The 13,820-nt window shown below is 37.1% G+C and overlaps 1 protein-coding gene across 1 annotated transcript; it reads left to right on the top strand.

Moving 5' to 3' along the window:
* Positions 1-5,929: 5,929 nt before the first annotated feature.
* Positions 5,930-13,206, top strand: LOC127790730 (E3 ubiquitin-protein ligase SPL2). The gene is made up of 6 exons (XM_052320362.1): positions 5,930-6,510; positions 7,285-7,386; positions 8,524-8,694; positions 8,987-9,108; positions 10,010-10,129; positions 12,484-13,206. Exons 1-6 carry the CDS (start codon positions 6,139-6,141, stop codon positions 12,773-12,775), a joined length of 1,179 nt encoding a protein of 392 aa, XP_052176322.1. The 5' UTR covers positions 5,930-6,138; the 3' UTR covers positions 12,776-13,206.
* The last annotated feature ends 614 nt before the right edge of the window (positions 13,207-13,820 follow it).

The following is a 13,820-nucleotide window of genomic DNA, read 5'->3' as shown; positions in this document are numbered from 1 at the left end:
ATTTCATTCATTTTTCAATTTAAACTTGCATATAACCATAAAATATATATTAATATATAATTTAAGCCAATTTTAAGATCAAAAGAAATGTGTAATTATAACAGAATTTTTACAAAATTAACCACTAATCAGTGGTGGGGCAAAGCTTAGCGAGGATGCTGAGTCCCTAAGAGGGGTGCATGTAGGCACCTTAGCCGAATCCCACATCGACCATGCAAATGGGGGGAACTGAGCATATAAGTGCAGAGAGTGTTCTACGTAGTGACGTACATTTTAGGATTAAATCCTAGAGCGACAAAATCGGGGATTGGTTGTGACCTGAACCGAACAATACATTGCTTCGTGGACCCCGGCCATTACACAAGCCAAAACCCTTTGCTAATTCGCTCATCCTCCCGTGTTATTTTCTCCCTCTAGGTAAGCCCTAAACCCTTTCCAATTTCATGCCATGTGTAAAGCACTACTTTTGGCTGAGGTGGCATGGAAGTCGACTGACAGCCTCGGCGAATCGACTGTTGCGACAGTTGATTCGCTAAATAGGGCAATCGACTCTATTGCTATTTCTAGAAGAAACTACAACTCGATCCACTAACAATTAGGGAATGGAAACTAGCCCAGTAACTTTTAACGAACCACTGTCATTAACACTTAATGACATAATCAAAACCATTATTAACAATTAATGATGTCCGAGACACAATAAGTACACAGTGCCGATACTAGATGCTATGCTATATGGTGTGTGATTTTCTAGGTTCACTGTTCACTAGCAAATAGATAGCACCAAAACCTGTTTGGCATCAACCGAAACACCTCAACCTATCACAGGAATCTCGCTATGTTCTAGTAATGATTAGAAAGATCCTGGGAAACACTTAGCAACGGTACATGATAATATAGAAGGCAATGAAGTCTAAATTCAAGTGACTTTATTACAGTTGACAATTATCGTGTATTATAATCCTTCCGCCACTCAATGTGCCGACCAAGCGAGAGTCATGGAATGATAAACTCACAAACTCGGTAACTATGTATTAGATCTTATTAACATGACTAGATGTAATATCCGGGCATCTCTTGAGGCTATAAATGGAAATTATTGAGGATATAAATAGTATTTGATGAAGGGTAAAAGTGAAATTTTTGAAAGAGATCGGCTATAGGGTACACTATTGCTGTTTTAAGAGACTGAATTGATTGGAGGGAGTACCCCGGACCTTAGATAGCCAAGGAAAATGTAATGGTATCAACAATTAATACGAGTTATGATTTTAGGTGTCAAAAGAAGTGGGATCGGGAACCGTTTTTGGTACAACTGTCGATCGGGCTGAGAAAATCGGATCGACGTAAGAGATATCCGAAGAGTCAACGAAGTGTCTTGAGGACCAATATTTTACATGTAGAACAACCCTTGCACGAATTCGGGTTGAAACAAAGAGATTTAGGGTCAAAACGGGCAATCAGGCCTAAGTGCAATTTTCTAAATTTGCCCGAGGGAGGTCTAAACGATGTTTTTTTAGAAATTTCGAGGATGAAATGAGAAGTACAAAACTCGTGGGCCTTAGTAGTATAGTTGGATTAATCAAGGGTGTTAGGAAAAGGCAGAAATGTCAAATGAAGAAAACAAAGGGTGAAAGTGAAATAAAACAAAAGTTGCAATGTGAACACAGCAAGCCAAAAACGGCCGCCGCAAATCCACCGCACGTGGAGGCCGATCTCGATGATGGGACGGCTAGGGAGGAGCTAGGGAAGGTCGTATACAATGAGGGTTGGCTTGGGGACCAAGTTGTGGCCGTTTATTGGCTGTGAAATGACCGATTTTCAAGTATAAAAGGGGCTGAGGGTTTCAAGGGTTTTGGCAACAAATCAATCGCGATTTTGAATGTTTTTTAGAGAATGGATAGAGGGATTTTGATCCTTGCATCAAGGAGAAGAGTTTGGGAGCATTTTGAAGCATTTTGGTGTTCGTTTAGTGGCTGTTCGAGCAAGGCCGAAAAATGCGAGGCAGTCTGCCACCGTGACCTACAACTCGCCATTTGAGGCGTTTTTTGGTGATCTTTTGGGATAAAACCAGTGCCTCTGTGATCGACATTTCAAGGGCTTTAGGGGGGTAGAGTCAAATCTGGAATTGGAGCACTCGACGGCGGCCGAAAAATTGGAGAAGACAGTGGCGCGTGAGCTGCATGCGCCACACATCACTTGCACCCACGCGCTAGGAGCGTGCGAATGGGCATTTTGGTATTTTTTCTTTCAGTATTTTTATTGAATTATTTTAGGATTTATTGTGTGAAAAAATTGGGAAAAACGTTTGAGAAAATAATTATTCTGGAATTATCGATGTGGAAATTGGGAGTGTCGTGGCTCGAGGTTGAGTATAAGTACGAGTATTTGTGATTTGGCACGCAAAACGAGGTCATGCACGAGGATCGAGGCAATTCATATACGTTCGGGTGAGTGGTCTGATTCCAGTTTTACCCTTGCTTGGAGGTGTCTTGGCGTGCGTGTAGTGAGTTCAAGTGAGCAATTTTACCCTTTTGAGCTTAGGCTATATGTGATTGAACCAGTTTAAGTGAGCGGTTATACCCTCCAGAACTTAGGTTGTTTTGCAAAGGCATTTTACTTATGTACGTGTTGCTTCATTTGCATATTGAACATGTGGTATATTGCATCAACTGTTTTTACTTATAAAAGAGTCGATGCATGGCGTGTGATTTTCATATCATCGGGGCATTGGTTTTCATGTCGTTGTTATGTCTTTGGGGGACTAGATGGGGTCTTCTTGAGAATGGGACAAGGTTAATCCAAGTGAACGAGTGACACAGTAGGACACTCGAGGATTAAGTATGTTGCGGCAAGGTTAACCCCAACGGTGTGTGGAATGGATTTTCCACGGGAGGTTGAGTATGTCAGGGAGATTTCTCAAGTTAGACGTGTTGCATGTTGTTGTGTCTGTATATGTCATGCTCGTGTGTCTTTCATGCATTCAGTATACTATTTCATGCCATCACTTAGATGTTTTGTCATCTAATCTAGATTATGCCCCTGGAACATTCAAACGTTCCAGCCAGGGACTGTTGCGAGGGCGAGGACACGGCCAGTTGAGACCAACGGTGTTTAGGTTGCTAGTCATTGTATCATTTTGGAAGCTTTAGTATGTATTTTGGTTGTGTATAAATGGTAGTACGATAATGTTGTTATCATTTGGTAGTTTTGTAATTAGTGTTTCGTTGTAGAAACACTTTGTATGAACTCGTGGTAGGCCACGGTATTTTGATGTTAATGTATCCGCTGCGTTATAATATGTCTCATTTAGTTGTTAAGATTATTGATCTTGTTAGTTAAACAGGCAAGACTGGGGTTCTCGGGATTCATTATCTGCATGTGAAGATTGTTCTTGAAATCACCATGCATGATGAACTTGGAAAAAAAAAAAAAAAGATTCCCGAAAATACTCTTATAGTGACGCGCCCGTGTAAGGCGAAGTATTACACTAGATGACATTTTAGGAAACACTTTCCTAATTAATCATATTAAGTTGGCTAAGAACTTTTCCATCACACTAATAGTAGACCACATAGGATGTTTGCCTCATCAATAACTACGAGGGTGATAGATCTTATCCTTAAACAACTGTCTCCATATAACAACAATACGAAATTACATAGATGAACGTTTCCACCTCGCAATTAGATGGTTTAACGCATTAACAAATCCCACACACTAATACACAAGACAACCGTATCAATTCAAGTCCAGAGACCAATACATAGTTGCAACTCGATGATAATATCATTATCTATAATGTCATGTAATCAGTCATCAGTGTCACATTTAGTGAGTTATTTTCCAACAACCATTCACAAGTTTATTAGAGACATGCTCATGTCATATGTTATGTGATTGACAACCCCTAACCATTAGTATCTCATACTAATCAAGGTAGTAAACATCGTGTATGTCCATAATCGACTAATCAAAGTTTCTATCTAATTAATCTAAAGACCAAGAAGGAATATTTAATAAATTCTATTATCAAATAATCTCATCACATATTCTGAACACATTAAGAATAAGACTCTCAAATAAGAAATCCAAGAACTCATTCATATAACAAACTAGAGAGTTTAATGAATGATGATAAATTTGCCTTTTATTAATTCGTATACAAAAATACATCATATATATTAATTATATATATCATACGTTATTTAAATATAGTATTAGGGTACATCACTAACAAAATATATATATTTACATTCATATATATGCATTTTCACCTACTTGGCAAAATTGTGAAAACATTGAGGTTTGTTTGCTGGTGAAAAATTAGAGTATTTTTTAAAAAATATTTCTATAAAAATAGAAAATTAGAAACAATGTTCAAAATGGTTTCTTTTTTCTGAATTGAAGAATAGAAAAAAAAAATTGTTTTCTAAAATTGTACTATATTTTAGAAAACATTTTAAATATTGAGAAAAACACATTTTTTTTCCTTTAACCTTCACTTCAAATTTTGTTAATAATAATTTTTTTTTTTATTTCTTTTTTTCTTAGTGTTTCATTCCCCCCACCACCCCATATTTCTTTCCACTTTCTTGTTGTCCTCAGCCATTTCAATAATTAGCACAATCAATCTCTTCTTTTTTCGTCGTTCATCCCTATCACTGCTATGATATCCTCTACCACTGTGATGGCGAGCATTATTAACGCCTTTTTCCTCCCTTCACTCTTCATCTTCTCTTGTTATCCTTATCCCTCGTCCAACACTACTGTAACAATGACAACTCATCTCTTTATCGAATCACCCTAATTGTTTACCTCTTTTGTCATCAATCTTTATATATTTTCTTTTGTATGATTTTGAACACATTCTTTTATTTTTTAAAGTCTAAAATTAATTTCATATTTTATTGAAATGAGTATGATTTTTAAATTTTTTTTCTAATTTTTTATAAAAAATAAATGTATAAAAACAAAAAACAAAATAAAAAATAGGAAATATTTTTTCACAATAATCGGGCCTTCATTTTCTCTTGCAAGGTAAATTTAATATATATTTACTAAATTTTAAAAATATAACTATTTATTCACTGAACTTTGGATTGTTATTATTTGTTTACTGAATTTTGCTCAACATTAATTATCCATTACTTGTTACATCACCATTTAATCTTACAAACGAAAAATACTTACATGATTAACGAAATCTGAAGTGACCCAATCAAATCTTTATTTTCAACCCGAATTGTTTTTCGTCCAAGATGTCCTCATAACTACAATCCTTTCACACATACACATTGTTTCCTTCTTTGTATAAGCAATGTCATCCACGTTTTCCATAAATCATTCTTCAAATTTTGGTATTGTATATGGGTTTCAAGGGTTAGGGCAGAGAGAATTTTGGGGAAATTTTAGGATTGGGAAAATTGATTTTTGATTTGTTTGAAATTAGGCTTGCATTTTTTGGGAATAGAAGTATGATTTTTTACTTAGCAGTTGGCAGAAGGGTGGGATCTGACTTGGAGTTGAGTTGGCCAAAAATAAGGATTTGATTGGGTTACTTTGGATTTCGTTAACTACGTGGGCATTTTTCGTTTCTAAGATTAGACGGTAATATAATGAGTGATAATGATTGACGTTGAACAAAATTTAATAAACAAGTAGTAACAATTTAGAGTTTAGTGAATAAATAGTTATATTTTTAAAGTTCAGTGAATGTATGTTATATTTTTAAGGTGGCTGAAAATAAAAATTTGATTGGGTCGCTTCAGATTTCATTAGTCATGTGAGTATTTTTTATTTGTAAGATCAAATAATAATGTAGCAAGTGATGGATAGTTGAGGTAAGTAACTAGTAGTTGCAAAATTTAATGGGTAAATAGTTATATTTTTTAAATTATTCATTGATCGGTAACTTTACCCTCTCTTGCATCCCGGTTCTGCCTACGCGCTGACAGTGTGCAGAAGCAAATTCCTTATTCCTCTGCGCTGCGGTAGGGCGTAGCAACCAGTACCACCGCCTCGCCTGCAAAGTCATCTCCGGTTTCTTCATCAACCATTGCTTGTTTTTGATCTTGATGCGAATAGAAGCATCCCACTTTACCCTACTCGTCAAATTCAAACCTATCCTCGATCTCGATGTCCGTCCACGAACAAGCAGCTGCCGCAGCTCTCACCCAAATTGCCCTAGCCGCCGACGGCGCCGTCCTCGGCCTTGCCCTAGCCTACGTCGCCGTCCGAAGCATCCTCAAATTCACTGCCGCCTCCTCCGCCCTCCGCAAAATTCGGCACGCCCCCTCCCTTCGAGTCCCCGATCTTCGCTCCGTCCTCTCTTCCTCCGACGACGCTTCTCATTCTTCTAGCGGTTCCGACGACGGGAAGCTTGTGATTGTTCGCGGTGTTGTCCAGGTGAAGTCGGCTGTTGATGGGAATTCGGAGAATTTGAGGTCTAATGTCCTCATTTCTAACGAGTCTGGCGAAAAAGGGGTTGTCTTGCAAAGAACTCAAACGGTACGATTCACGCCTTTCTGAAACTTTTCGTGAAGCTGTCGTCGTCCTCGTGATCGACAACTGTACTCGAGTGTCCAACATAGTATCTTCTCCTCTGCACCATCATTACTTTCCTTGTTCTTGATTGTGAATCTCAACTATTACGTGAAATTATCCGGGGTGTAGCCTAACTGTGCAATCCCTCTGAGGTAGTGAAATATATAAATAAATTTCTGAAACTAGTTATTTTCCTTCTCCGTTGAAGTGTTTTTCCAATTTATCTCTGAAACCTTGAAACTTTCTAACCCTATTTGATTGCTTTGTCTTATGCTTCATACTCATGATTAGTTGGATAGCAATCTGAAATTGTAAATCGGGAGAACCTTGGAAGGGTGAGTAAGAACTGGAAATTCAACGTTTTCCTTTACTCTTGCAGATTATATTTGATTATTAAGATGAAGCATTATGCGCTTCTTTTCCCCATCTACTTGGGTTCAAGATACCGCCTTGTTCCTCTGGATCATTTTGGTGGCAAATCTACATGATTCTATATATCAAATTTGAAAGGGCGGGGGGTGGGGGTGTGAGGGGGGGAGAAAGGGTGATAATTTTTGTTTCCTGGAAACCAAAATGGTAAGGGAGAAAAATAGTATGTTAAGATTAAAACAAATTTAAAAAAAATGAAAATTGAGTTGGCAAATTTACTACATATTTTTCTCTAGTTGCTTCATGTTACGCTATTTTGCTATGCTCTTCTTGTTTGGATTTTGATTTCCTGGTCAATTTTCTTTGAAGTGTATATACAATGAGTGGAGGGGCTTCTTTGGATGGACTTCTGATGTTCGCTCTCTGTTTTCAAGATCATGGAAAGAACAAGAATCTACCTCATTCAGAGCGGTACATTAATGCATCTTTTCATATTTCTAGCTTGATTTAGTTCTTCAAGTTTGTCATTGGGTATTTTATGAGTTCAAGATGTAATTTGATGCTTCTTGTCATATTTTTCCTTTTTTAAAATATTTTTTCGTTTGTGTTGTTATTACAGCTGTTATCACTTCTTTGTCACAAAATCACTACCTAAAATAATTTTGATTTTCATTAGGGTTTTAATTGCTAATGTATAATATTGATTTATCCGAAACACAAAGCTAGCATGAAATTATTCACCTTCTATGTTTTTGCTGTTATGATGTATTTATAATCAATTCAATGGTAGGCACATGTTCTTGAGAGAACTGGTATCATATTCATAGCCAATAGTCAAGAAATAAGCACCTGTGCAATGCCATGCGTGCACCTGTAATAATTAATTATAAGGTAGTCATGCACCTGTAATTTTACTTTGATTTTATCTCCATTGATGTGGCTTTTTATTTCTCTTCATGAAGAATTTTTATTTCCCCTGTATCAATTCACTTAAATTCTGGTACATGTCTTGGCTTCAGATATATCTAACGTTTATGGTAAAAAAATGACAATAAAATTAAACCTCTCATTTATAGGTAATTCTTCCATGCCCTGACCTGTGCAATGTGGATACTTCCAGTAATTTAGAAGAATTTATGAAATATAGTCTAGAATTAATTATTATTTCATGTCATGTCATGTCAAAATAGAGGGGTATTTTCATTTGTTTTTGTCATATGGTTTCCCCCCGCGTGCGCGCCGGGGGGGGGGGGGGGGGGGTGGACTAGGTGGAGGTAATGTTGAGGCATATTCTACTAATATATCCACTACATGTTCAATCAATTGCCTCCAATTGACTGGATTGGAAGAAAAATAGCAAATCTGAAAGTATGGTCATGCGTAGTGTTTTGACTGACTCAAATCTATAGGCGTTAAAGCTGTCTTCATATTGAATACATGTCAACACTAGAAATAGCTATCCTGTGGAGGTGTTCATGGTATCTTGTGTTCATGCATTTGTTTATATTTTTCCTCCCTTTGGACTCTCCCTACTTCACAGTTTATTGAATAAAGTTAATCATCTGGTGTTTTAGAGGTTGTGACAATGAAGATTTATTCTCTTGACAGGTACCTTTTGTTCTTGTTGAAGGTAGCATGTGGCCACAATCTGATTTTGTTGTTGTTAACATGGATGGATCAAGACATCAACTGCCTCTTGTGACAGTTTATCATCACTTGCAGCCTATTATTGCTTCTCCTTATACTTTCCTTCAGGCATTGTTTGGACATGAATACCCTGTGAGTTTTGGAATATAAACACATGGCCCTCTTATTTTGTTGAAGAAAATTGATTTTATCCTGAAGTTTTCACGGGACCCCAGACCTGCAAGCGTGATTCACACATACCAGGGAATTGAATTATCCCTCTTTAAGTAATCTGACACTTCATTGAATTCGTTTTCTTCCTGCTCTATGTGTGAATGATGCCCAGCAGGTCAAGGGATCAAGCTAAGCAAAAGTTTAGTTTGAATTTCCATCTTGTGTAATTTCTTGGAGATGATTTGGTATTGTTATGCATCCTTTTTTGAAGGTTGGACTGCTCGATGAAGAGAAAATTCTCCCACTTGGAAAGGATATAACTGCAGTAGGCTTATGCAGTTTGAAAGATGGAATTGCTGAGATCAAATCATGCAAAGATCTTCCTTATTTCCTGTACGGAACTTTGCTTCAGAAAGTATTCTGTTAGATTTCATGCCCCATTCTCACTTCCTTAAATGATAAATATTTTCATTTTTGTCCATCTGATCTTAGGCCCTTTTTTGCCATGCATTTCTTTTTGGTGCCTGTAACTGCCCTTCTTGGGTAAGCAAAAAATTGTCACCGTAGGGGGTTAAAGTAAAAAAAATCCTCTAATATTTGGAAGGATTTCTCCAAGGTCATGCAGTCCCGTTCTATGGTAATTTGACTATTTGGGCGTGTGTTTAGACTGATGCCTCATTCATTAAGGCACAGTTGAAAGTCAGTTTTGTTTCTTTTATTTTTTTTCTTGTGTTTTATTTCTCCGTTGCATCCTGTGTCTGATATTTCACTCTGATACTGTATATGTATTTAGAGATGGACCATTTTGGTTAACTTTTTTTCTTGTAATAAAAAACATGTGTTGTCATACATATTTTCACATTTCTCTGTGAGCCTATCCAGCTTGTCCCACAAGGAATCACTCTGCCTTCATTGCTTTGTCTCATGATAATGTTGGCTAGGTATTAATAGTTTTGTTTAATCTATCTTGAAATGTGGTTTTCTTTCTCTTGTACATGCCTCCCAACTAGTGTTCTGATCAGTTCACAGATGTCGTACCATTAATCAATATAAGATGGCTGGCTCTTTATTCGAGGATAGATGTGCAATTTTTTCTTGACTACTTAAGTTATCTAGCTATCTAGAACAAGAAAATTTATATGTCATAGCTTCTGGTGTCTAAATTATGGTTGAGGGTGGTCCAATTCTCATCTCGCTCACTATGACCTGTCTTAAAGTTCAAGGCAACTTTATACTTTGTTCTTAAGTTATGCAGTGCTGCTATTATGGGAAATACTGTTTCTGTTCTCTGCAGGTCTGACATGACTAAGGATCACATGGTGGCAGACCTTGCATTCAAGACTAAAGTGTTATTGTGGAGTAGCATTGCCCTTGGTGCATTCTCAATTGGTATTATTAGCTATTCTGCTATAAGGTACTAAAATTGTCATAAAATCCTTTCAAGTTTTACACAGACTAGGGGTTTGGCACGTGTCAACTAACAAGATTATAGTTGCTGCATCCATGAAAAAGGTGCTATTCTCAATACGATTTTAATTACAAAATCTTTCAATGGTTTCATGCGTTAGAAAATTTTATGATTATGGGCATTTTGACAGGCCAGGCCATAACTAAACTAGGTTATTATTTACAAGATAAATCTGTGCGCGCGTGCAGCCTGACCAAAAAGAAATGTTTGCATGGTAGTACGTAAAAATTAAAACAGAGCAATAGTTAAGATATCAAAATGATAGTTCTTTGTATTTATTTTCTTCAAGAATGATAGTGGAAAATGCTAGTCCAAGAATACATTTACCTCATATTAAGAAATAATTTCACGTTTAATTAGGATAATTTCCTGAAAATTTAATTTGAACTTTTTTTCTCCTGTATAACACCACGTCAACCAATGGAAAAAAATGTTTCAAACTTATGATTGATGAAGTAAACAGTGAGATTAGCATCACATGCCTATTAATGGTAAATTGTTATGCATTCTTAGGTAACTAAGAATGTGGAAGAAGAACCCCACTATAAAGGGGCATACCTTGTAGAACCCCTATGCCTGCAAGTATGTGCAATCCTCCCAAAGACAATTTATAACGCAAAACCAAATATCCTTCCTCAACTACTGAAGTAGGGAAGCAAAATGGTCCCATTGATAAAATATAGAAAGGAGGTGGCTTTCATTCAATAAATTAAACTCTTCTTATTCTAAAAACCTTGGAAAGATATTCGGTTTGTATCATGGAATAGGCCCCATAAAATTCAAGAGAGAGAGAGGTTTGTGGTATTGCAAGCAACAGGGCAGTCAGTCTAGAGCCAATATCTGGTTCACTAACTTGCCACTGTTGTTGCCCAAAGAACACCTCAATTATATTTTCCCTTTACTTTCTTGTATTATCCAAAGTGGAAAGAAATAAGTATAGCAGTTCAAATAAAATATGCCTCCAAACTGCCCCCTTGAGCCACATAAAAGAATGAGCTGGAAATATTCAACTCTTTTTTTCTTTTTTGGGGACTCTGGACTGTGTCTTCCTTACTTATACTAGTGGATGGGTGGTCTTGGAGGAGGACTAAAAAGGATATTATTGAGTCTAACCTCCCAATATTGAAGGTTGTGCCTGTATTTTAAGAGACCAAGTAATGCCATCTAAACATGTAGAGTAGTGAACCCTAGCCATCACTTCCTTGTCCATGGTCATTTACCACCTTCTTGCAGAAATATTCATGACAACACTATTCAACCCAAAATGTTGGATAGAGACCAAGGTGTCAAGGAAAATGTTGCAGAAATGTCCTTGACAAAACTATCCAGCCACAATTCACCCTAGCTTTACTTCCATCTTGAACTGAAGTGGCTTGAAAAGTCATCCCATACTCTCAAAATGTGCCCCCACAACTATTCCATCCATGAGGAGTACTTATAACGTGCAACACTCGTAGCTGACCTACCCTCACACCATCATTTTCTGGCAGGATAAAAATCACTGTAAGGCAGTGATAACCCCGATAGTACAGTGTAATGATATAAATGAACAAGGAGAGAATGAAATGATTTAAGAGAAATCTGAGAGAGGAGAGAAAAAGAAGGGACTTGAGATTCTTTCTTCATTGCCTTGGTAGTTACAGATCTGAGAGTTGTATACATCCCTCTGGGCCAATTCACTGCGTGTCACCCAAGAATCTCTAACAAGATAGCAAACTAACCAATTGTCTCGCATGGCTACCCAACTCCTACTTCATGGACTTATTACAAAAGACCACTCTTCCTTTTATAGCCTCGGTTGCTGTCAGCTTCACTTGGCCCTCACCTCTTCTCTGATCAATCCCGCAACCTTGCTAGAAGTCTCCTTGTTCTTTTGCGCCTTCCTTGCTCGGTATCCAAAGCAACTGGTCTTCTCCCCATTGTCAGCTGCTGTTCCACAATGTTATCATTTTCCTTCAACTGCACTTTTAAGGTTCAAATCATGATGGCATCTACTTCATGGGTGGAAATCAAAATGAAAACCAGGTAAAATGGTAAAAGGTATAAGGTGCCCTTATTTCAAACAAGCATGAGGAGGTATAAGGTGCCCTTGTCTCAAACAAGCATAAGGAGCAAGTGAACTTGATTAAATGCTGTAAAAACTTTACTACTTCTAGTGTATAAATGCATTAAACTGAGACTGATGGAGTTTGCATAGGCGGTCATAAATGTCCCATTAACATGATAATAAGTGAAAATGTAGCATGCTACTATTATCATAATTTTTTATGCTATATCGATTCAAAACACAATTATTTCAGGAACTGGAATAAATTTAAAGAGTGGCGACAACAGAGGCGAGCCCAGCATGAGGACCTCCCCAGTGCAGAGGAAGCCGATCCTCAGATTTCAGCAGAAGAGGAGAATGGAGATGTTCGTGATGGAGAGTTGTGTGTTATTTGCCTGACAAGGAGAAGGCGGTCTGCATTCATTCCATGTGGACACCTGGTTTGTTGCCAACGTTGTGCCCTCTCAGTTGAGCGGGAGGTGGCGCCAAAATGTCCCGTGTGTAGGCAGTCAATCAGGAGTTCTGTGAGGATATATGATTCTTGAGAAACAGAAGGTCAAAGATTTCTCTGGTTTGATAGGATCATGGGCGGCGGGTGCAGTGCAGGGAATCTGTGTAAAGTAGGGGGTAAGTCTGTTAATATCAGGACATTGGAGTGGAGTTCCTTACGTGGTGAATTTTTTGAAGTTAGAATTTGTGATGATAATGCTAAAGCGGGTATTTTTGGTGTATGTTTCTGAGATTTGACTCCGAGAATGCATGATGGAAATAAATGCCAAGGTTAGGGGGGTGAGCATTAGCATAGCATTAGTTGGGAAAAACTGAATTTCCATACAGGATTGAACATTTTTAGTTTATTATTTGGTTCGGTGTTTGTAATTTGGTTACAAAGGGAAGGGAATTAACCAATTTAGCCCAAATATTTGTTGGTAACATAATAATGGAATATAAGTTGGCATGGAATGGAATGGAAGGACCTGCCTGAGCTGCTGAATAGAATAGCCGAAATGTTTTTTATTTGAGTAAGCATTATTATTATGTTTGTTTGTTTTGGCCTAACATAATTAATAATTAATACCAATGTTTGTGTGGGGATGTGTGTTTTGGGGTAATTACTAATCAGGCAGGCGCAGGCCAGCTCTTCTCAAGGAAAAATATTTGATGATGGTCTCTCCCCGAAGCATGCACCTCAGAATCAAATCAATCGCGTAATAGAATAGAATAGAATAGAATAGAATACTACTATTATTACGTGTTTGTAATAAGTACGAAATTAATAAATAATCATGTAAATTATTATTATGTTAAATAATACTGTCTCTTAATTACATTTATTTAATTACATCATCACCCAATAGTAAAGAAGGCATTTACGCCAGCGAGTCTTCATCCTTCCTTTGTGGAACTTTGCATTTGTGTCAACGTACGTGAGAATACTCACTTGTGAAATTACTTTATATATGAAAAAAGGCTTACTTTTTTTTTGTGTTTTTCTAAATTAGAGAAGAATAATAGTAAGAATAAAAATAAATGAAAAATTTGCTGTGTTTTGACAACAATCAATCACAAACATTATATATATATATATAT

Source organism: Diospyros lotus, chromosome 14 (genome assembly GCF_014633365.1).
Source record: "Diospyros lotus cultivar Yz01 chromosome 14, ASM1463336v1, whole genome shotgun sequence".
Taxonomy (NCBI): domain Eukaryota; kingdom Viridiplantae; phylum Streptophyta; class Magnoliopsida; order Ericales; family Ebenaceae; genus Diospyros; species Diospyros lotus.
The sequence above is the reverse complement of the archived record's forward strand: the minus strand, read 5'-3'. Positions and strand labels throughout refer to the sequence as shown.

Excerpts from the sequence above, each read along its gene's own strand:
- LOC127790730 (XM_052320362.1), top strand. The coding sequence starts at position 6,139 with ATGTCCGTCCACGAACAAGCAGCTGCCGCAGCTCTCACCCAAATTGCC. Across the intron at positions 9,109-10,009 it reads AAAGATCTTCCTTATTTCCT|GTCTGACATGACTAAGGATC; the intron begins GTACGGAACTTT and ends TGTTCTCTGCAG. Across the intron at positions 10,130-12,483 it reads ATTAGCTATTCTGCTATAAG|GAACTGGAATAAATTTAAAG; the intron begins GTACTAAAATTG and ends CAATTATTTCAG.